This window comes from Jaculus jaculus, chromosome 17 (assembly GCF_020740685.1).
Source record: "Jaculus jaculus isolate mJacJac1 chromosome 17, mJacJac1.mat.Y.cur, whole genome shotgun sequence".
In the NCBI taxonomy this organism is placed as follows: domain Eukaryota; kingdom Metazoa; phylum Chordata; class Mammalia; order Rodentia; family Dipodidae; genus Jaculus; species Jaculus jaculus.
The window spans coordinates 2,519,364-2,544,277 of NC_059118.1; the positions used below are offsets into that span (position 1 = coordinate 2,519,364).

Genomic DNA, 24,914 nt, shown 5'->3' on the forward strand with positions numbered 1-24,914 from the left:
AGAATTCCCCAGGTGACCAAGTGTGCTGCACAAAATCTGTTCAGCATCCCCATCATGCTAGGTGCTGGCCGAGAACTGCTCCCGGAACCGTGGTTTTGGTGCCAGTACCATGGTGGACAGCACTCAGCAGCAGGGCCATCTGTCATCACATTCTGTGCAGTGAGGGGTCTAAGTGGCACATTTCAGTCGCTGTGTGCCTTCATAACATTCCTTATACCCAGAATATCTTTCTCCATGACTGTAACCTCCATCTGCCACCACCTCAAACTGCCACACATCAAGACCAAGAGTCTCAGAGATTGCTGGGAGTGGAAGGGAAAAAACAGTCACCTGGGAAACTATTCACCAGTTTCTACTTAGAAAGGCTGAACACTCAGCTGCCCCACGTCTCCATGATTCCACTTCTTTTTTTTTTTAAAGATTTTTTTCTTTATTTATTTATATGAGAGAGAAAGAGAGACAGAGGCAGACAAAGAGAGAAAGAGGCAGATAGAGTGAGAGTGGGCATAACAGGGATAGTGATATTTCAGTGCTGAGCACTCTGTCACTTCTCAGCACCATGATGCCTTCTGGGTCATCCCAAGGTCACTGCCATCTGAAAAGAGAAGCTTCTCTAACCAAAAGTGAGAGTAGCATTAATATATGGGTATGAATATTAAGAGAAGTACTTAATGGGTAATTTGGTGAGCATAGTATATCCACTAGCCAGATACCATCAGACGTTACACCCCTGGACTCATGACTACCCCTATTGTAGATTTTTCAGTATCAGGGATGTATTCCCTCCCATGGAGTAGGCCCCCAATCCAATTAAAGAGCTGTTGGTTTCCCCATAACAGACATGCCACTATTGCACCCATTGGCTCATTTGGCCTGGCTGGCCAGATTTAAGGCTTGCAGTGTCTACTGTTCGAGTATCTCCACTGATGATTTCTCCCTCTCCATTGAACTGCATGCAGCGTATCTTTTTCCAGCTTTCTGCCAGCTGGTCTGCATGGAGGTTTTCAGCTCAGCTCCAGCAAGATTTCTCAGTGACCTTGCAGCCCAAGTATGTAGAGTTTTCAGCAGTAGGGTCTTACCATGTCTTCCTGATGAGAAACCAAGGGTCTCAGCAATGGCCTATAAGGTTTTGGGGGTATCAGGGATCTCCCTGGCCAACAACTCACTGGAAGGTATCCCATTCCTGGCACTGAAAATTTTCTAGTAACAATCTATGGCTTCTGAGTGTTCCATTGTCCAAAAAAGTAGGTTTCCACATGACTTAACTCAGTAGCAGAGGCCAGTAAGCTAGAAAGGAGATATAAAGAGAATAGAAAGGGAGGAGGGTACTTAATAGGATGGTATTATATATAAGTAGAAGAACAGATTAGTGGTGGTAAAAAGGCCTAAGTGAGGTCAGGGGAAGAGATTGGGTAAAGAAAAGGTGGAGGGAGGGCTAATCAAAATCTAAGAAGATATAAATAAGTCATACGTTTATATATATCTGAGTTCTGGGGATTGAAATCAGGCTTATAAGGCAAGCACTGTGCCCACTGGGCTATCTCCTCAGCCCCTTGGCTGGTCTTCAGACCCATTTTCCTGAAGCTAAGCAGAAAGCTCAGCCCACCCCTGTGCTGCAGATCTCACAAGCTGTGGCACTGGCAGCCTCTCCCAGGGTTGATGGGACAACCTGACTCAGCAGATTGGCTGCTTTCTTAGCACATTGTTCTACAGAGGAAGTGGCTGGGGAGGCACAGGGCAAGCACCAAAGTCCCTGAGAGGTTGTCTTGACAGGACAGAAAATAAGTGATGTTGTCGATTTGTGGGAAAGGCACAGTCCATAGACTGAGAAGACTCAGCAAAGAGCTGACTAGGTGTGATGAAGCATTGTAGTCAGCTGCTCCTTGCTCCTGGCTCTGCCCCTTCGTGACATCTGAACCCAAGACCAGTGAAGAAGGAGGGAAGATGTCCAGGCATCTGGGAAGCCAGTTGGAGTGTCTTTCAGAGTTGGTTCCGGGGGCTGGGCCTGCTAGCATAGTTCCTGCCTGGTTAGAAGTCTACCCTTCAGTCCGTAAGATTGGTGACCTGCAAGTCCCTCTCCTGTTCTCTATATCACCAGCAAATGGAGGTGATCAGACCTACCCACAAGGTCAAAAAGAAAAAATCTTCAATTCTTTGATTCATAGGCCACATTCCTCATGGCACCTGTCTCCCCAGTGGGAGGAAGAGACCAGTGAGGGGAGTGTCCATAAATGGAGCCATTGCTGAGCTGGCCTGCAGTGCTACATGTGGTAATGTACCCTGAGTGTTAGTCTCAGAGATCTCTACCCACCCCCTCTCTCCCCTACCAACCCGGCCATGGTAACCTAGAACTTTGGGACTGCCTCCTGGTGTGGTAATTAAGTACACCTCTGGGCTAAGAAGAGGGAAGGCCACCTCCACCCATCCCATACCTCTGCACATCACCCAAGGCCCCTCCCTCACAGGTCAGTTTCTCACTTTCTCCCATAAAACCCACTCCTCAGCCCACCTTTGTGGGTTCCTGGGTCCTCAGGCCAGCCATAGACCCCCAAGAAGCCTAGGCAACCATGGTGGTGAGCCCACAAGAGAAATAATCACTCTTGGGAGACAGTCTGTGTGAACAGCTCGGTTTAATCAATAGGGAAATGGGTTTATAAGCAGTTGAGGGTCCTGAGGGGATTGGATTGGTACAAGGCTGCTTGCTGATGCCTAATTAGCATAGGGAGACATACATTCCAGCATGTAGGCAATGGTAAAGTGAAGGTAGATGGTACAGGGGGATGGGCTGTACAAAGGTTGCTGGCTGATTCCATATACCACCTAGGCAACTGGCCAAAAGTCACAGGGTTATGGGCAAAGCCTAAGTCTTATCTGAATGTCCAGTATCCTGCATTTGGAGAGGGAGTTGCCTTACTTCCTGCCGATCTTGGAGTCCAAGATTTTTTCCTGGGGTCCAGGCTCACTGTACCCCCCAAGAATGGGGGAAGACCCTGGCTCAATGCACCCCCTGAGAATGGGGGAGGAGCTCCCCTGCCAGTCTGATCCCCGAGATATGACCGGCATTTCAGGCTGCTGCGACCTCTCCATAGCCTGGGGCCTTCGTGTCAGACAGCTTAGGTTTGCTTTAACCCAGGGCCCTGGCTACATCCAACACACCTTCACTCTCTTTTTGGCTCTCCTGCTACAGGTGTGTGCATCTCTCTCCCCCATCTCCCTTCCCATGTCTTTTGCACATGCCTCTTTCTTCTCCCTCACCCACTCTTGCTTACCCTAGCTCCAGGTTCAGTGTGAGACTCCATCTCAAGGAAACAATGTAGAAAAGCAGTACAGGGTGACTCCTGACATTCTCCTCTAGCCTGTGCACACATGCACATGAGGCATGAACATCTGCACACATATATGTACATACATACTATGCACATATCCTCACACATACCAAAAAGTGAACTTATTTTGGAGAAAGACTTTAAAGTGTTGCTAGAGCTCACAAAAGAAGAATCCACACAAGCACTCCACCAGATGGCTAGGTTCCTGTAAACCCAACACCAACAGGATTGTGAGGACGTGGGAGAAGGATGGCAAGCTTCACAGATCCATGTCACCCATAAAGACAGATGTGCAGAAGACAGCAAAGGTAAGTAGAATGGCAGGATGGAAACTTGACCTGCCAGAAAGTAAAACAATCAAAGCAACTGTAATTAAAACAGTGCCCTACCAAAGCAGGGATTTAAGAATACTATGCAAAGAACAGACTATAGTTCACAAAGGGGCCTCTCTGTGTCTGATAAGAGTGTACTTTCAGATCAGTAGAGAAAGAAAACCCACGTAATCACACTAGAACAACTGTCTGTCCATTGGGGAAAAGGAAACTCCAATTATCCCTGACACCTCATTCTCAGCTTCATAGGAATTTAGACTTAGAATAAAAGAAATACTTCATCATACATGCACTCTGACCTTTTGTAAACAAGAAACACTATGCAAATAGTACTTAGACAGTCATGAAGCCATGTTGGTCTCTCTAAGAAGATTCTAAGACTGAAAGGCAAAAGACTCCTAACCAAAGTGAAGACACACAGGACAGGCTGAGAGAAAATACATGTCAGACAGAAAGGACCAACTGTGATCATTAGAGTCCAAGATCTCTAGAAAGTAACAAGGAAAAGAGCTCATAGAAACACAGAGGACCTGGATGGTGTGGTGGCGCTGGGATCAAGCTTACATTCCTGTCTGCCTTCTTTGCCCTGGCCTTTTAACTCCTTGCATCAATAAAAATGTTCAAGAATTTCTGTGCACTGTCCCTGTATTGCATAATGGCTCTTGGCACAAGTGCATAGCTGTGTGTGCACAAGTGTAGAGGTATACAGGTGTTGCAGTTATCTTCTTGTTGCTGGATAAAGCACCTGACCCAAAGCAGCTGGAGAGAGGAACGGCTTTATTTTGGATCACAGTCTCAAGGAGAAGCTTCATAATGGCCGAGGAAAGCATGGCCTGAGCATAGGCTCAACATCACCTCTGCCACAACAGGTGGAAAACAGCAGCAGGAAAGTGAGCCCAGCTCTAGCCCAGCTGGCTATAGCACCAAGACCACCTCCAACAACACACCTGCTCCAGCAAGGCTCCACCTCCCAAATTGCCACCAGCCGGAGACCAATCATTCACAACACATGAGTGTATGGGGAACAGCTGATTCAAGCCACCACAATGGGCATGTGTATATGCCCAACCAAAACATGCAAAACAACCCAAGAAAGATCTCTTTGAACTGGTTCCTGGGGCTGAAATTTACTTTGACTGAAACTTGGCCCAGAGAAACTAAACTCTGAGGTTTAAAAGCTTTTCTCTTGCCAGGCATGGTGGTGCATGCCTTTAATCCCAGCACTTGAGAGGCAGAGGTAGGAGGATTGCTGTGAAGTTCAAGGCTACCCTGAGACTATGTAGTAAATTTCATGTCAGTCTGAGCTACAGTGAAACCCTACCTCAAAAAAACAACAACAAAAAAAAGTTTATTCTTCCTCAATTCTGGTTTCGATTTAAAAATTATAAAGTAATCGAGGTGCTAAGAAGTGACTGTTGAGTGTTCAGCATCTGTATCACCCACTCCAAGGCTCAGATGACATCAAAGAAGAGGGGGACAGGGATGAATAGATGGCTCAGCAGTTGAGGCACTTGCTTGCAAACTCTAAGGACCTAGGTGTGATTCCTCAGTACTCACATAAAACCAGATGCATAAAGTAATGCATGCATCTGGAGTTTGCAGCAACTGGTGGCCCTGGTATGCCCATTCTCTCTGTCTCTCTTCTATCTCTACTTGAAAATATATAAATAAAATATCTTAAAAAGAAGAGGTGGGCTGGAAATTTGCTTAGCAGCTAAGGCACTTGCCTGCTAAGCCTAAGGACCCATGTTCAACTCTCCAGATTCTATGTAAGCCAGATGCACAAGGTGATGCATGTGTAAGGTCGTGCATGTGCATAACGTGGCACATACATTTGGAGTTTGATATCAGTGGCTGGAGGCCCTTGCCCAACAGTTCAACCCCCTCTCTCTCATGAAAGAAGAAGGAAGAAAGAAAGAAAGAGAAGGAAGGAAGAGGGGACAGAATGACTATAGGAGCTGAAGGATGGGGAGCAATGCTGTGGAATACCGTCCTCTGGACATGACATGGCCATTGCACTCATGAATGTACAGCAGCTGTGAAGACCTGCACAAGGCTAGACCTGTGCAAATTTGGTCACATATGGGGGAGGAGCTCCTCCCCCTCCCTGAAGGAGCTATTGATGGTCAGTGGTTGCTGGGGGAGGAGACATTTTCTTCTGTGGTGTAGCTGCTGATAAATTTCCCATGTTCCTGTAAATAGCACCTGACCCATGCTCAAGTAAGCAACTCTAATTCAACTCATTGGGTCACCAAAACAAAATACATTTTTATTGGTAGAAGGAAGCTAAAGGCCAGAGCCAAGAAGCTAGACAGGAATGTGAGATTGACACCACTCCACCATCTGCAGCAGAGGAAACATCCCATGAAATCCATGTGCTCTCCATTCTCCAGCTTCTCCCATTTTCCCTAAGGATGGTCAGCTGTCCTCAGGGTAGTAAGTCCATTGGGATGATCACATCAGTTCAGGTTTGTGTCGTGGGGCTAACTTCCAGCAGGGCCACGGGCAGTGGTGGGCTCATGGGTCCTCATCCCTGAAGAGCGTGAGGTTATGGTTCCGGATGTGTGTCAGCAGGACCTGCCCTCGCCTCTCCAGGGTCCGGAGAATCGGCTTCAGACCACGGGCCCCACCTTGGCTCTCCCAGAACACCGGATCCATCTGCAAGGACTTGAGCAGCAAGTTCTGTAGACACCCTGAGGCAAGAACCTGCACGGCAGCCTCGGGAAGCCTAAGACCGGGTCCCCAGAGCCAAGAAAGAAAGAAAAACACGTTGTGACCCCAGAGATCCATGGAATGGTGGAGTCAAACAGCCAAGGCATGGCAGCGGGAGAACGCTGGCAGCATCAGCACGGTCTCCCCAAGCCTCTGCCTGCCAACTCCTTACCAGAGGGTTCTTTGACCTGCCGAGTTGGGAAAGCAGAGGACGGGGCTCTAGGGGTTCCATCCCACAGAGAAGATGGTAATTAACTCTTCCATCCTGTGCGCAGCATGGCAAATGCAGGGCCCCAGTGAGCTCTGAGAAGGCTACGCTGCCTTCCCAGAGTGAGCAGGGAAGAACAGACTCCCAGGGGAGCTCTCCCACCCACAGCCAGGGACTAGGTGTCCTTCACACACCACTCAGGGCAGCCGGGCCTGCCCAGTGTATCCCCTCCCAGCTTTCCCATGACTCCCAGACCTCAAGAGCCTCAGATGCACCAGCTTTGACTGATGGACTGTGTCCTTCTTGGGAGCCATGGCTTAAGGCCCTGCAGTCAACAGCAAAGCGGCCAAGCCTCGTCCCCTGAGCCTCCACCCGCCCACCCTCACCTGTCTATGCCCTCCAGCAGCCGGAAGTTCAGCTTTTCCTCGGGATGCTGAAGGTTTCCAGCATTGTCAATGTACACCAGGTGAGATGGATCACTGCTTCGGACCTTGGAGGAAGAAGAAGATGGGCAGAGATAGCTGTGGGTAAGGGTGAGTGATGGTGGAGTATAGCTGGCACTTATGGACTGTACAGCGCTAAGGGCCCGGGCTCCTCAGCTGTCAGTGCCCAGTCTAGCCTGCTTATCCAAATGGCCCACTGCAGAGGGCTTGCCGTACCCCAGGCACTTACTGTAGATCATCTCAGTGAATCGTCCCAGAAACTGAGGAGGGAGGAGCTAATATAATAGTGTCCGTCTCACTTTACAGGCGCGGACATATTGATAAGTTCATTTACACAAGGTCACACAGCTAGTAGGTAGCTGAGCTGGCTCAACCTGGACCTGCAGGGCTGAGGACCAATAGCACCTGCTAAATAGCAAGGCAGGGGCTGACCGCTGCTGCGGTGACTAACTGGGTCAGGAGCATGGTGGGAGTTGGCAGGTGAAAAAGCCTATTTCTCACACCATCAGCTTCATAACACACATGCATGCTCATGCACACTACACATGTGCACACGTATGCACATATGCTCCTCTTACCACCTATGCCTGAGCATCATCAAGACACATACGATGCCCTTTATCCCCAGAAAATCCTGAATATACTCATATATTCTATTACCAAAGTGTAACATCTCCTGTTTTTTTTTTTTTTCGAGGTAGGGTTTCACTCTAGCCCAGGCTGACCTGGAATGTACTATGTAGTGTCACGGTGGCCTCGAACTCACTGTCATCCTCCTACCTCTTGTCTTCTGAGTGCTGGGCTTAAAGAAAGGCATGAACCACCACAGCCCGGCTTCCCAATCTTTTCTGAAACACCAAAACAAGCAACAAAGAACTCTTTATATTTAAAACAAGTGATATGGGCTGCAGAGATGGCTCCGTGGACAAAGAGCTGCTGTGCAAGTGTGAAGAGCTGAGTTCAGATCCCCAGAACTGACAAACCTACATAAAAGCCAGATGCTGTGGGGTTAGCGCCTGTAATCCTAGCATATCTACATCAAGAAGAGAAGCCGAGGGCTGGAGAAATGGCTTAGTAGTTGAGGCACTTGCCTGCGAAGCCTAAGGACCCAGGTTTGATTCTCCAGGACCTACATAAGCCAGATGCACAAGGTGGTGCATGTGTCTGGAGTTTATTTGCAGTGGCTAGAGGCCCTGGCATGCCCATTTTCTCTCTCTCTCTCTCTCTCATAAATAAATAATTTTTAAAAATATTTTTTTAAAAGGAGAGAAGCAGAGACAATAACTTGGAAGTTCACTGGCAAGCTAGTATGGCAAATTCAGTGGTAAACAGAGAGACCCTGCCTCAAAAGAAATGGAAGGCAAGACTGACACGGGACAGTTGTCCTCTGATCTCGACATATGCACTGTGCCATGTACCTACATGAATGTGGACACACACACACACACACACACACAAATATGAAGAGCTTGGGAGCATGAGGGGTCCCTCTAGCCTACAACCCATACACAAACTCCATTCCCATGCATTCTCCACAATACCATGCTGCTCTCCTATGGCCCTTTCTAGAAACCCAGACTTAAGCAGTGAGATTACACCTTTGGGACCCTGGCTCCTCCACACTCTGCCTCTTCTGCCTCCCACTCAGAGCCAAGTTCCCTAGATCTACCTCTGCAGGCTCTCGGAGTTCCCTGGAGTGTCTTGGGGGTGGAATAGATAGTAAAAACAGGGCTCCATCCCTCACCCACCTCTACCCTGCCCTCAGAGCTCTATCTTGTCACTTTTATATATAGTAGCTTCCTGGAAAGCATGATTTAAGCAAAGGTTCTGCCAACAAAAAGAGTGGGGTCAGGGAACCCCACGTCACACCAGCTCTGAAACTCAGTAGCAGCAGCTCCCACAGGAGAGGTAGGGCCCAGTCCGTAGGTGACAAAGGACATACCAGGATGTGGACCAGCCGCAGCTCATCTGAGTTCTGGCATTTCTCTCGGAGTCTTTCTTCCACACAGGGGTCTGAGGGCTCAGGCTCGAAGCCACAGCAGTAACGATCCAGGCGATCATGGACCTGCAGAGACACCCAGGCTCTGAGGAGCATGGTACAGCGCCCCAATGTCCCAGGCCTCTGTGAGGACTGTAGCACTTACAGGGCTAAGGTTCCTGATGGTGGGGACTGTGAATAAAGTAGTCCTCATCTTACAGCTAGTCAGGGCTACAGACCTAAAAGGAATAAACACATGTCTATATGTCCTGACAGAGCCCATAAACAGAGATTTTATAAGTTTTATATTATGAGAGATGAGTCTAGAAAACAGAGCCCAGGAACTGAAATCCAAAATCCAAAAGGCTCTGACTCACCAAAATGGCTGACCACCAGCCTCTAATCAATCTCTCTCTCTCTCTCTTTCTTTCTTTCTTTCTTTCTTTCTTTCTTTCTTTCTTTCTTTCTTTCTTTCTTTCTTTCTTCCTTTCTTTCTCCCTTCCTTCCTTCCTTCCTTCCTTCCTTCCTTCCTTCCTTCCTTCCCTTTCTGTCTTACGTGCTTACTTACTTACTTCATTCTCCTTCTTAGAAATTTAGATTTTCCTCCTTGGAACTTTTTAAAGAATATTTTATGTTTATATTTGAAGGAAAGATAAGAGATAGACAAAGAGGAAGACAGAGAGAGAACGGGTGTACCAGGACCTTCTTCTACTACAAATGAACTCCAACACATGTACCACATTATGCATCTGGATTTATGTGAGTGCTGGAGAATAGAACTCAGGCAGTCAAGCATTGCAAGCAAGTGCCTTTTAACTGCTGAGCCATCTCTCCAGCCCCCTCCTTGAAACTTTCCTGCAGGAACCCATATCCCTTTGCCTAATTCCTTCACCTGCATGTACATTTGAAGTAACCAGCCCAGCCCATACTGACTTGAAGCCTAATTTACATCCTTAAGGGGTCCTAAGAGACCCTTGATACAAGCCACCAAGCAGATCACCCAATTGGGACCCCTTCAAGCTCAAGAACTTTCTACTTTACTTTCTAAAAAATAAATGTCGACTAACTTGCCCTTTCACTATGTCTGCACCCATAATTCTTTGAAGGTAGCAATACAAGAACTCAAGAAAGCCAGTAACACTGACGGGAAGGCTAGAAGCTGCTACTTGCTACAACTTCTGCCTCTTACTGCTACCACTCATCAGTGCCCCCCACTGAGGGGAAAGACAGCTATTAGAGACCAGAACTGGAGGAGCCTCTCCTGCCTTATTTCAGATTTCTATCTGGGAAGAGCCAAAGGACCTTCAGCCAGCGGGATGGTGACAAAGATTCCTTCCCTCTTAGATGTCAAAGGGCTTTTGTGACAGTCTGCTCTAGACAGATCCCTGCCTCAGCTCTTTTCTCTGAGGTGGCCTGAGGCAGGCTGTGGGACAGCATTCCTATTGTACACTGCTTTTGCACTGGAAGAGCTAAGGAGCTTCCCAGTGTGGCACGAAGCCACACTGCCTCTTTCTCTCTCTCTCTCTCTATCTCTCTCTCTCTCACTCTCGCTCTCGCTCTCTCTCTCTGTCACTCTCAAATAAATAAAAATGAACAAAAAATTTTTTAAAAAAGCATAAGGTGGAGGGTGATAAAGAAAGGTACTCTAAATTGACCTGTGGCCTCCACATGCACACCTACATTCATGTACACACACACACACACACACACACACACACACACACACACACACACAGTGCTTGATACTCTGGGGGTGGGGGGGGGGCCGCAGGAGAACCACACTGGCTGAGGATATATGTAAAGCAGGGTGTGGTGGTTGTGGACAGCTCTGTTGCCTGAGGCCCCAGGACTAACCAGTTTCCCCCTAGGGAAGGGCTAGCCTCTCTCTGGCTCACCCAGCGCTGTAGGCCCAGGCCCAGGGTCTGAAATGGAGCAAGGGTTATGGCGCAAGCCTGGGCCAGAGTGTGAAGGTGTTGATGACACAGAAACCGCCAGCTTGAGCTCTCTGGGAGAGGAGGATCCGTGGTAGGCAGCTCCAGAAAGCCTGGAACACAGTAACCAGTCTGGCCTGAGCTCCATTCCTGACAGCCAGTCAGTCTGGTCCTGCCAGCTCCATCCTGGCCATCTCTAGGCCAGTGCATGTAGATTTTCACTCACATGGCATTTATTTGCCTAGGAAGCTATGACAAGAGTTGGCCCGCATGATATGCTGGCTCCCAGTCTATGCCCATTTGGATGTCTAACAGGAATAGCTTGTCAGTCAGGGTGTCTGTGTGATTATTTTGCCACGCTGTCTGGTGAATTTTTCTTTCCACTGCAAAGAAGGTAGATTTTGACAGACACCAAACATCATGGAGCTTAAGTTTCATCCCATATTCCTTCAGGATTTTATCTTTCTCCCTGCTTTTTAGAAAAGGAAAAAAAATGGGGCGTTACCCAAAGAAATGAGACTCCTTTACAATCTGGTGCCCTGAGCCAACCCAGCAGTGCTATGACTCAGTACAGAGGCTTTAGTTGCACCCTTGCAGTGCCCCAACTCTGTGGGTGCCCTTCTGAGAGCTTTGCCCAGCACAGTGCACCAAGACAAGAGGGATACTTGCTATTTGGATGGTAAGGCTGACTGTGAGTCATGGAGGCTGGCTGTCCTGCTGATGGCCACACAGCTAGAAAGTGGTTCTATATCTGAATCCGGGCAGCCTGGCTCTGGCCACTTCAAGATCATGTAGCAGCCGTGTGTTCTCCAGCATCAGGGACTGTGAATTCTTAGACAGCAAAAATGAAGACTTGCCTCAATTTGATCCAGTACCCAGAGTGTGTTCAGTATATGTATATGCACATTTTCGTGTGTGCATTGTATACGTATGTGTGTGCATGAGTGAGGTGCCACAGCATGTGTGTGTGAGTCAGAGAACAAAGTTAGGGTGTTAGTCTTCACCTACCTTGTTTGAGACAGACTCTTGTTTCACTACTGTGAACATGAGATTAGCCCTTGGGCTTAAGGAGTCAACTGACTGCCTCCCATTGCCGTAGGCATGTTGGGATTTCACACACATGAACCACTTGCATCTGACTTCACGTGGGTTTGGGGTGGTCAGACTGTGGCCTTCAGAATTGTGCAGTGAGCACTTTTAACCACTGAGCCTTCTCCCAACCCAGTGAGGTGTTTGGACAGTGAGAATGAGTGAAACACTGGCTGGATGGCAGCATGAAGGGTATAGTGGGGTAAACCAGGGAGGACTGGGGTCACTGGAAACCTACCCACCATACTCACCTCCCTGCTCAGGCTTCAGGGGAGGCCTGGCTCCGTTACCCCACAAGCAGGATTATCTGGGTGGGACAAGACACCATCATCTGCTAAGAAGGGCTACCAGACCCATGTGTGCAAAGAGGGAAGGCCAGAGGAGGTCAGCACAGGATGCGGTTGCCTCGGGCCTTTGACTAAACCCTGCAGACTCCCTGGCAGAGGTCAGAGGAGATCTAGACTTTCTTAGCACACCTAACATCTCTATGAAGGGGGTGAGAAAGCTGGCTCTTAAGGAATTCAGTAAGAGCTGGGGAGATGGCTCTCTCAGCAAAGTGCTGGCTATGCAAGCACGAGGACCTGACATTGATCCCCAGGACCTGCTTATGGAAAGCTGGGCATGGTAGTGCTTGTCATCTCAGTGCTGGGGAAGTGGAGACAGGAGCATCCTTGGGGATAGCTGGCCAGCCAGTCTAGCCTACTTGGTGAGCTCCAGAGAAAGACCTTGTCTCAAAGACGTTTATTGATTATGTTCCTGAGAAACACCATGAGGTTGCCCTCTCTCTGTCTCGCGCGCGCACGCGCACACACACACACACACACACACACACACACACGCACACGCACAGGCACAGGCACATACACACAGTCAGGTGAAGCTTTGGGGAGCTCATAGTGTGAGCTTAAAGGGAGTGACTCCACACTAACAGTCACTCTCCTGCTTGCTTTGCAAGCATGAGCTGTGAATTCCAAGCTGAGAGATCCTGTCTGAAAATGGGGGACAGCACCTGGGGACACCACTCAAGATTGTCCTCTGGCCAGTACACACCAGGCACACACAGATACACACACCTGCATGAGCATATAAATAGGCACATACAAAGTAAATAATAAATAGAATCATTCTTCAAAAAATGTCAGCATATTTCATGATAAGTCTCTAGAAAAGGAAATGAAGCCAGGAAGCCATTCATGACAGGCAAGCCAGGCATGGTGAACACACGTTTTGTCCCATCACTCAGGAGGTTGAGGTGGGAGGATCTCTGTGAGTTCAAGGCCAGCCTGGAGCTACAGAGCTTTTGGTCTGCCTCAGCTACAGTGAGATCCTACTTCAGAAAAGGACAATAAAAATAAATAAATGAATAAATAACTAAATAAATAAGGGGCTGGAGGGATGGCTTAGCAGTTAAGGCGTTTGCCTGCAACACCAAAGGACCCAGGTTTGATTCCCCAGTACCCTTGTTAGCCAGTTGCACAAGGGGGTGCACATGTCTGGAGTTCATTTGCAGTAGCTGGAGGCCCTAGTGCTCCCATTCTCTCCCTCTCTCTCCCCCTTTCTCTGTCAAATAAATAAATAAAACTAAAATATATATTTTTTAAAAAGTAAGTAAAAAGAAGGTCTGGTAAAATTCAGCAGTGAATCCATCTGGGCCTGGGCTTTTTTTAGTCGGGAGATTTTTGATAACTGTTCAGATCTCCATGCTTATTATAGGTCTATTTAAGTGATTAATCCCATCTTGATTTAATTTAGGAAGGTCATATAAATCAAGGAAATCATCCATTTCTTTCAGATTTTCATTCTTTGTGGAGTATATGCTTTTATACTATATCCCTATGATTTTTTGAATTTCTCTGGCATCTACCTTTTTCATCTCTAATTTTATTAATTTGTGTCTCTTCTCTCTTCCTTTTGGGCAGATTTGCTAAGGGTTTATCAATCTTGTTTATCCTTTCAAAGAACCAACTCTTTGTTTCATTAATTCTTGGGATTGTTTTGTTGTTGTTGTTGTTTCTATTTCATTAATTTCTGCCCTAATCTTTATTATTTCTTCCCATCTACTGATTTTTGGTTTGCCTTGTTCTTCTTTTTCCAAGGCTTTAAGGTGAAGCATTAGGTCATTTACTTGCTTGAGTAAATGACCTAATTGGATTTGGATGAAAAGTCCTGTATATATCTGTTAGGTCCATTGCTTCTATGACCTCATTTAGTCCAGATGCCTCTCTGTTTATTTTTTCCCTGGGATGACCTGTCAATTGATGAGAGTGGTTGCTTCTTAAGCTTCCATGAAATAGAAAAAGAAGGAATTCTACCAAACTCCTTCTATGAAGCCAGCATCACCCTGATACCAAAACCAGACAAAGATAGAACAAAAAAAGAAAACTACAGACCAATCTGACTCATGAACAAAGATGCAAAAATTCTCAACAAAATATTGGCAAAAATAATACAAGACTATATCAGAAAGATCATTCACCCTGACCAAGTAGGCTTTATCCCAGAGATGAAGGGATGGTTCAATATATACAAACCTATAAATGTAACACATCATATAAATGGATTGAAGGACAAAAATCACATGATCATCTCATTAGATACAGCGTTTGACAAAATCCAACATCCCTTCATGATAAAAGTCTTATGGAGACTGGGAATAGAAGGAACATATCTCAATATGATAAAGGCTTTTTATGACAAGCCTACAGCCAACATATTACTAAATGGGGAAAACTGGAAGCTTTTCCACTAAAATCAGGAACAAGACAAGGGTGTCCACTGTCCCCACTTTTATTTAATATAGTTCTGGAAGTCTTAGCCATAGCAATAAGGCAAGAGACACGCATAAAAGGGATACAAATTGGAAAGGAAGAGATCAAGTTATCATTATTTGCAGATGACATGATTCTATATATAAAGGACCCTAAAGACTCTACTAGCAAACTGTTAGAGCTGATCAAAACCTACAGCCATGTAGCAGGATACAAAAAAAATACACAGAAATCAGTAACCTTTATATATGCTAACAGCAAACACACAGAGGATGAAATCAGAGAATCACTCCCATTCGCAATTGCATCCAAAAAAATAAATAAATAAATAAAGTACCTTGGAATAAACCTAACCAAGGAAATAAAGAATCTGTACAATGAGAACTTTAAAACACTCAAGCAAGAAATTGCAGCAGACACTAGGAAGTGGAAAAACATCACTTGTTCCTGGATTGGGAGAATCAATATTGTGAAAATGGTAATCTTACCAAAAGCAATCTACACATTTAATGCAATCCCCATCAAAATTCTAAAGGCATTCTTCATGGAAATAAAAAAAAATCCAAAAATTCATTTGGAATCACAAAAAAACTCGAATATCTAAAATAACACTAAACAACAACAACAACAAAAAGGCTGGTGGTATCACCATACCTGATTTTAACCTATACTACAGAGCCATAGTAACAAAAAAGTGTGGTACTGGCACAAAACCAGACATGTAGATCAGTGGACAAGAACAGAGGACCCAGATGTAAGTCCAGGTAGCTATAGCCACCTGATATTCGATAAAAAATGCCAAAAATACTCATTGGAGAAAAGACAGCCTCTTCAACAAATGGTGTTGGGAAAACTGGATATGTGTCTGTAGAAGAATGAAAATAGATCCTTCTATCTCTCCATGCACAAGAATTAAGTCCAAATGGATTAAAGACCTTAACATCAGACCGGAAACTCAAAAATGCTAGAGGAAAAAGTAGGGGAACCCTTCAACATATTGGTCTTGGCAAAGACTTTCTGAATATAACCCCAATGGCTCAGGCAGTAAGACCACAGATTAATCACTGGGACCTCATGAAATTACAAAGACTGCAAAGGACACCATGAATAAAGCAAAGAGGCAACCTACAGAATGGGAAAAAATCTTCATCAGCTATATATCTGATAGAGGATTAATATCTAGGATATACAAAGAACTTAAAAAGTTAACTAATAAGGAATCAAACAAGCCAAACAAAAAATGGGCTATGGAGCTAAATAGAAAGTCCTCAAAGGAAGAAATATGAATGGCATATAAGCATCTAAAAAAATGTTCTACGTCACTAGACATCAGGGAAATGAGGATTAAAATTACATTGAGATTCCATCTCACTCCTGTCAGATTGGCTACCATCATGAAAACAAATGATCATAAATATTGGTGGGGCTGTGGAAAAAGAGGAACCCTTCTACACTGCTGGTGGGAATGAAATCTGGTCCAGCCATTGTGGAAATCAGTGTGGAGGTTCCTAAAACAGCTAAAGATTGATCTACCATATGACCCAGCTATAGCACTCCTAGACATATATCCTAAGGACTCATCTCATTTCCTTAGAAGTATGTGCTCAACCATGTTTATGGCTGCTCAATTTATAATAGCTGGGAAATGGAACCAGCCTAGATGTCCCTCAACTGATGAGTGGATAATGAAGATAATGGAACATTTATACAATGGAGTTCTACTCAGCAGTAAAGAAAAATGAAGTTATGAAATTTGCAGAAAAATGGATGGATCTGGAAAGGATTATACTAAGTGAGGTAACCCAAGCCCAGAAAGCCAAGTGCCACATGTTCTTCCTCATATGTGGATCCTAGCTACGGATGATTGGGCTTCTGCGTGAGAAGGAAAAAACTCAGTAGCAGAGGCCAGTAAGTTAAAAAAGGGATATAAAGGGAAGAGGAAGGAAGGGAGGAGGGTACTTAATAGGTTGGTATTGTATATATGTAAGTACAATGATTGAGATGGGGAGGAGATATGATGGAGAATGGACTTTCAAAGGGGAAAGTGGGGGGGGTATTACCATGGGATATTTTTTATAATCATGGAAAATGTTAATAAAAATTGAGAAAAAAATAAGTCAGTAAAAAGAAGATGAAGTTTACGGTTGACAATAACCAAAAGATCACATAGAAATCATAGCCACCACTCAGTCAAAAGCTACCAGCCTGGATATCAACTGGAAGAAAAGATGAATTACAATAGCCACAGGAGATGAAATATCCAAAAATATTCAAAAATGAATGTCCAGAGAAAACAGGGCGCTTCTGAGAAACAAGGGCAGATGGGCAGCTCTCTCCTGTCATGTGAGCGTGACTATAATTTAGGACAGAGCTTTTCCATCAGGACACAAAAATTCAATTTCATTCCAATAACATCCCAGGACTGTCTGGGAAGGGAACGGAAACAACAAGCCAACTTGAATTCACATGAAAACTGTGCATAAGCAAACACTGAAAAAGAGCAAGAAGAGACCAAGCCCCACTGCTTATGAACACACAGCTCAGCAGTTAACACAGCGCAGCTCTGGCGTATAAATGGAGACTTTCCTGGAACAGAAAAGCCCAGAAATAGTCTCATATTCATAAGGAAAAAAGCTATCTGTGAAAGGTAGTATTTCAAATGAAGGGAAAGAATGAGTCCAACAAATGTTGCTAGGACATTTGGGCTGCCATCTGAAAAATATATATATTGCTTCACACCTTGTCCTTTACTCCAAAAATAACTTCCAGATGGACCCAAGATAGATGAGGAGCAGGAGAGACATTTTTAAATAACTCTGAAGTAAGAGTGTCTTTTTAAAAATCACAAATGTATAAGTGAGGAAGCATAGCTTGATCGTTTTAACAGTGAAAGGTTACATTTCTGCAAAGCAAAAAGACTAAACAAAACATGTTGACATATGAAACTAAGAAAAATATGATGAAAACAAATCCAAAGAAAGCTCTTTCAGGGGGCTGGGAGCTATCTCAGTAAGCATAAGGACCTGAGTTCAATCCCCAGGACTCACGAGAACAGGCAGGTATGGTGGCACACGCTTGTAATCCCACACAGTCCAGGTGCAGACAGGTGGATCCCTGAGGCTCACTGGCCAACCAGTCCAGCCTAAGTGAAGTCCAGGCCTGAGACCCCATCTTAGAAAAGGTGGATGACACCTGCAGAATGACACCGAGGTTGTCCTCTGACTTCCACTCAAGCGCATGTGGCACCCATACACACAAAAACAAAGAAAGAAAAACAAAGGAAACAAGAAACCAGCAAGTGATATGCAAGCGGAAGCCTCCACCCTGGAGAGGCCAGGTGCAGAGAGGAGGAGGCCAGTGGCAAGTCAGAGCAGAGCTCCCCAGTCAAGGAGGGGAGATACCCGCCCTCCCATCCTTGCTCCAGGTGGGTTTAGGAACCAAACCAAGGCTGGTTGTCCAGAGTTGGAGCTGGAGAGGGAAAAGCTGCATATCCCACAGGGTCTTGAAGCAGGTTTGAAGGACCTGCTACCAATGCATGGAGGCCTCTCGCAGTGCTGCGCCCGTCTGACATGGGAGCACAGGTACATCCTCTTGCCTGACCCACACTCCATTTAAGTAACCCTTCTTCCATATCTAACCTCAGCACACTCATTGGCCCACCAAGGTAGGCTTGGGTGGAATCATTTCTTTGGTCTTTCATTGCTCTCTCTGTCTGGGGAAGTCACAAAACAACTTAGAGGAGAACAGAGGCCCCTGGCAAAGGGGGTCAATGGAAATACAGCACTTTCTGTCACACGTTGACCTCTGGTCAGGTCCCAGGGCTTTCTTAGGTTGGACTGGTTGGTGATCACTGTTCAGCTGTACAGTCACCCTCTGTAGTATCCCCAACAGAAGACTGTGTATCCTCCACTGGAGCAAGTTCAATTCTTTTGCATGGCCTCTGATATTCAGCAGAGAGCTTTCTGAGCCCCTCCCTCTTCCCAAACATGCCAGTGTGCATGTGCATGCGCACACACATGCTCCCACATCAGTTTTGTTCATTACAACAGAATCTATTCCTCATGCATCCATTCAGAAGTCTCACTTCCTCCTCATCCTTCTTCCCGTGACACAACCTGGGATGAGATGGAGAGCATCTCATCCGTGTATCGTCAGTACTTTGTCTCTCAGAGAAGCTAGTTTACTCATCAGCTTCCATTGGCCCATTGAGACTTACCGTCTCCTTTGGCTTACCATGTGTAGAGAAGCAGTAGGTACCTACCTGTGTCCCTCACAGCCCCACATCAATGCCTTTCTAAACCAGCCCCAGCAGCTCCCTGTCCGAGCTGCCCCTGGCTGCAAGAGCTCACTTGACTAGTCAGGCTTGTGCAAGCAACCAGTGCCCAAGAGCCAAGGTCTGAGAGATAGCAACATCTCAGCCAGAGAAAGTTGGAAGTGACAGGGTGGGTACTGAAGGGTTAAGAGCCTTCCCTGAAAACTTGAGGGAGCTAAAACGTTAATAACTCTCCCCAAGACTAGCAAGCCATAAAGAAACCTCAGAAGCATGACCGCACAGGCCTGTCCACTGCCGAGTGATAAACTAACTTCCCTCAGCTCAGAATACCTCAAGGGAACAGAAACCGTCGGCTGGGATATCCTTCTGAGACAATTTGGCTAAAAAGCTTATTCTGAGCAAGGACACAAATAACTACAGTTCCTTATCTACTTCCCTTGGACCTGCGGCTGGTACAGTCTGTTTTTCTTAGGATCCTCCTTACAAGCTTGCACCCCAGCTTGGCCCAGTGCTTCAGCTTCCTTCCTGCGGGAAGGTTGCTGCCCCTCACTGTCTTATCTAATAAAAAACAGTCTGTAGAGATCAAATCTGGTGTTCCCTTTTTCTTTTCTCTTACACTTTCCTCACAGGTATCAAGAGTCCTTGGCCTTGGACAAGACATGTTAGAGGCATTTTTGTATACTCCCTTATAGGAACCAGCTGGATTCAGCCCCCAGTTCCTGAGTGTGTAGTGCCACAGGGGTACCAGCGGGTGGGTGCGTGGGTCATGGAAAAGAGTGTGTGTGTGTGTGTGTGTGTGTGTGTGGGCCTGCATCACATGTGGGCATATAAGGTTCATCATGTATGAGTGTTCAGTGCATGAGGACTTGAGAAGTGATTGACATGATCATGTGATTGTCTCTCCTCTCCTTCCAATGTGGTCAGAGGGTACTTCCTTTCCCTGACATGGGGTCTGGCTCTCAACTTGTTGCTTTGGCCAATGGAATATGAACAGAGGTGACACTGGCAGAGGTCTCCTGTAGTTTAACTGAGTTCTTGAGCTTTTACCGTTCTCACAAGATGAATTTGCACTGAGTGGTACAGCCATTTCAGCTTGGGCTACAGAAAAAGATATAAGGAATAGAATCAAGCCACACCCACAACCTGGAACCCATCTGGCTCTCAGATAACTTAAGTAAGAAATAAAGGGCCAGCCAGGTGTGGTGGCACATGCCTTTAATCCCATCACTCAGGAGGCAGAGGTAGGAGGATTGCCATGAGTTCAAGGCCACCTGAGACTACATAGTGAATTCCAGGTCAGCCTGGGCCAGAGTGAGACTCTACCTCAAAAAAAAAACAAACAAAAAAAAAAAGGCAGGGTATAGAGAGATGGCTTAGTGGTTAAGGCACATGCCTATGAAGCCTAAGGATCCAGGTTCGATTCTCCAGATCTCATGTAAGCCAGATGCTTACGATGGCGCCTTCATCTGGAGTTCATTTGCAGTGGCTGGGAGACCTGGCGTGCCCATTCTTTCTCTTTCGCTCTTGCTCTCTGTCTCTAATAAATAAAGATAAATCTTGTTAAAAAAAAAAATAGAAAGAATAAAGGGCCAGTCTTTGAGCCACTTAGTCTTGTGTAGCTTTGCCGGAGTAACCACTGACTACTACAGTGTGATGTGGGCTGGCTGTGGATTTGGGGAGTGTAGTGGTTTGACACAGGTGTTTCCATAAACTTATGTGTTCTAAATGCTAGGTTCCCAGCCGGTGGCAATTTGGGAATTGATGTCTCATGGAAGTGATGTATTGTTGGGGGTGGGCTTATGGGTATATAGCCAGCTTCCCCTTGCCAGTGTTTGGCACACACTCCTGCTGCTGTTGTCCATCTGATGTTGGCCAGGAGGTGATGTCCACCCTCTGCTCATGCCAGTATTTTCTACTGCCATCATGGAGCTTCCCCTTGAGGCTGTCCTCCAAAATAAACCCTTTCCTCCATGAGGAGGTGTCTTCTGACAGTAACGCAAAGCTAACTGTAACAAGGAGTAAGGACATGTGGATGTAGTGCTGGTATGTTTTGTCTGGGTAAACTGTACGTTGTTAGTACTAAAACAGAAAAGTGAGGTTTATGCAGGATAAACCCAAGTACGTAAGTAAACATGCATACCAAACTCAGTGGGTGCTGTCTGGGGTTTGCACCCAGCTCCAGGTCAGACAGCATCTTGGGTGTATGTGGAGAGAACCCACATTTTGGAGCTTTGTGGGGGTTTCCAGGAAGGCAATGTTAGCCAGATGCTGGTGTTTGACTTGACTGACATCCAACCAACCGCAGAAGGGTGGCCCAACCCCAGCCAAGTGGCCTCTGACCATACACCGACCTATGCCTTGGCTTCAGAGACTTCTGTCACCACAGCAAGGCTTGGCAGCTGAGGAGGGTTCCAGGCTGCAGCCCATGAGGTGAACAAAGGGGCTCTGTGAAGAGCAGAAAGCCCCTGTGAGCATGATGTTTGAGACTTTGAGAAGAACTTCAGCTCGGGTCTCTAGGCTCCAGGGTCCCCCCGCCCCCACCACCTTTTGCATTTGCTCTTTCCTGTCCCAGGGAATGGTATCTCTGTGATGAAGGGTGTGGTGTATGGAGTTAAGCCACCTCCTGGGCCTCCATGGTTTCCATTTTATTTATTTTACTTAAAAATATTTTATTTATTTATTTATTTAAGGGAGAGAGAGAGAGAGAGAGAGAGGCAAAGAGAGAGAAGAGGTAGAATGGGCATGCCAGGGCTCCAGCCACTGGAAACGCCAGGCACATGTGCCACTTTGTGCATCTGGTTTTACATGGGTCCTGGGGAATTGAACTCAGATCATTAGGCTTTGCAGGCAAGGACATAACTGCTGCACCATCTCTCCAGCCCTATTTTATTTATTTTAAATATTTTTATTTATTTATTTATTTGAGAGAGGGGTGCACCACGGCCTCTTGCCACTGCAAACAAATTCCAGACACATGCACCACTTTGTGCATCTGGTCCTATTTGCCTAGTTACCAGGGAATTGAACCCTGGGCCAGCAAGCTTTGTAAGCAAGTGCCTTTAACTACTGAACCATCTCTCCAATGGCTTCTATGTGAAAATGCAGCCTCTCACTAGTAAGGCTCCCATGAGCACAGGAGGGGTTTGTTACTGAACAGTGCTGGGAATTCAATATAGTTCTATAAAATTGATTCTGAGGAGATTACATTTGTAAAGCCAGATACACATAGTGGAACATATATTTGAAAATCCCCCTTCCTCCCCCCAGTGGACCAAAAAATATAGATATTGGCCATGGCTGCTGGACAAGGCCCTATGTCTTGTCCTATGGCCTGTCCACTCACCCCGTAGGTAAGCCTGAAGGCTAGTGTTGACTCCTTTCTTTAGCAGGGCTCCCCAAAGAAACAGCCTGGCAAGCTGTGTATTCAGTTCATGTCTACCTTGCTGAGATTGAATCATGATTTTTTTGTCTTTCTTCCTTCTTCCCTTCCCTCCTTCCTTCTTTTCTTAGTTCCTTTCCTCCTTACTTCCCTCTTTCTCTCCTTCCATCCCCCTTCCTTCTTTTCTTCCCTCCTTCCTTCCTCTCTCTTTCTTTTTCTCCCTCTCCATCCCTCCTCTCTTTCTATGGTGTGTAGCCACTGTTGGAACCCTGCAAACATGCCCAAAACCACCACACTGGTGTTCAACAGGCAGATAAACAGCAGATGCTAGAGCCCCTAGATGGACTCCACCCTGATGTACAGCCTCTCTTTAGGAGCCCACCTTGCCCTGTCTACCCAGCAACTCCAGCTTACCACCTGCCATGGCAGAGAGGCAGGGACCTTCCATGACCAAGCTGAACTGGTGTTATACCTTTATTCTCCTCTCTCTGCTTCTCTCTAACTCTTGTTTCATCTCTTGTTTTAAATTATGCAACCCTTTTAAATCCATGCTGATTCAAATATAAACAGACGTGTGCTGAAAAATGCTTAACAATGAGCTTGTCCCCTCTCAGACTGGATGTGCGGCCCGCTTCACGGGAGGGACATCATGCCTGTACTCCAAACCTAGTCAGAAGCCTATAGCTGGGGAGGCCAGAGACCCTAGAGGGGAAGCTACTAGTGTCTGGTATGAGCATATTATACCCATCAAATTATCCTCTAAATATTCGTTTTTATGCTGTAGATCAATGCTGTTCTCACTTTTGTAAGATAAGCTTCTTTTTGCAGATGGTGGTAACCACTGAGGAGATTCAAAAACTCATTAAAGTGGTAAGAAGAGTGTGTTTGCAATGGCCTTAGGCCCTGGCATGCCCATTCTCTCTCTCTGTCTAATAAATAAAAATAAAATATTAAACAAATAATGGGCTGGAGAGATGGCTTAGCGGTTAAGTGCTTGCCTGTGAAGCCTAAGGACCCCAGTTTGAGGCTCAGTTCCCCAGGTCCCACGTTAGCCAGATGCACAAGGGGGCGCACGCATCTGGAGTTCGTTTGCAGAGGCTGGAAGCCCTGGCGCGCCCATTCTCTCTCTCTCTCTCTCTTCCTCTGTCTTTCTCTCTGTGTCTGTCGCTCTCAAATAAATAAATAAAAAATTTAAAAAAATGAAAAATAAAAAAAATAAAAATATTAAACAAATAAATAAAGTTGACTGAAAGTTGAAAAACTGGGATGGGGCTGTGTTGGTGGTTTGGATATAAGATGTCCTCCACAGATTCAAGAATTTGAATAGTTAATCCCCAGTTGGTGGCGCTGTTCAGGGCTGTGGCGCCTTCAGGTTTGCCACTGGGAGGGGCCTTGAGGTGTTAAGGGCCGGGCCCCTGCCATGCTCTCTTTTTTGACTTTGTTCCTGCTTCTGCCATGACAAAACTTCCACTTGAAACTGTTAGCCAAAATTAAACCCTTTCCCTCCTTAAGCTGATTCTGGCTTGTTTTTTGTCCCTGCAAGGAGAAGGTAGCTGACATGGGATGGGTGTTCCAGGTCTGTAGCAGAGGCTGGTTTTGATGGTGTCAGTATTTGTATCCTAGCCAATGTCAACTACCAACTTAAGAAACAGCTGGTTTGAGCACCCACCCTACAGACACAACAGATACAAGTAACCTCAAGAGTCCAGCTGGGTGTGGTGGTGCATGCCTTTAATCCCAGCACTTGCAGGGCTGAGTTCGAGGCCACCCTGAGACTACATAGTGAATTACAGGTCAGCCTGGGCTAGAATGAAACCCTACCTCAAAAAAAAAAAAAAAAAGTTCAGCTATAGAAAACCATACAAAGGGCTGGAGAGATGGCTTAGCGGTTAAGCACTTGCCTGTGAAGCCTAGGGACCCCAGTTCGAGGCTCAATTCCCCAGGACCCACGTTAGCCAGATGCACAAGGGGGCGTACGCGTCTGGAGTTCGTTTGCAGTGGCTGGAAGCCCTGGCGCGCCCATTCTCTCTCTATCAGTCTCTTTCTCTCCCTCTCTGTCTGTCACTCTCAAATAAATAAATAAAAATTAAAAAACGAAAACCATACAAAAATTAGGAACTAATAAGTTTCAATATTTACTGTCTGCCATTAGGATAATTTTTATATTTTTATTATCATTCTGTATAACTTAAATTTTCATAATGCCTGTGTTTCACAACCAAGCTACCAAATTTCTGGAAATTTTAGCCATTAACTTTTGTGAGCTGATCTGAGCTGGTTTCCAGGGCCCAGCTTCATGAACTGTGGGTTAAGACTCATACAAGTCTTGTCACTGAACATGGGGTGGGGGAGGCACAAGCTATATGGCAATCATAAAAGGGTTCTGAGTGAGTGCCCAATGACAAAAATTAATTTGAAGTCAAACGTAACATGAATCTAAGGTGTTTCTGGCAGTGCACAGTCATGTGGCTTCCC

At 46.0% G+C, this 24,914-nt stretch overlaps 1 protein-coding gene across 3 annotated transcripts in view; it reads right to left on the reverse strand.

Annotated features, from left to right (window-relative positions):
• Positions 1 to 5,906: 5,906 nt before the first annotated feature.
• The window catches only part of Gask1a (golgi associated kinase 1A), a 55,004-nt gene continuing 35,996 nt past the window's right edge, over positions 5,907 to 24,914 (reverse strand). For 2 of the 3 annotated variants that reach the window (XM_004662125.3, XM_045136890.1), the window contains 3 exons: positions 8,964 to 9,086; positions 6,965 to 7,068; positions 5,907 to 6,386 (listed from right to left, as the gene is read on the reverse strand). In XM_004662125.3, the coding sequence (XP_004662182.2) occupies positions 6,176 to 6,386; positions 6,965 to 7,068; positions 8,964 to 9,086 (438 nt within the window). In that variant the 3' untranslated portion in view covers positions 5,907 to 6,175. The remainder of the gene's footprint in view (positions 6,387 to 6,964; positions 7,069 to 8,963; positions 9,087 to 24,914) is intronic. The other variant, XM_045136892.1, reaches the window with a different exon arrangement.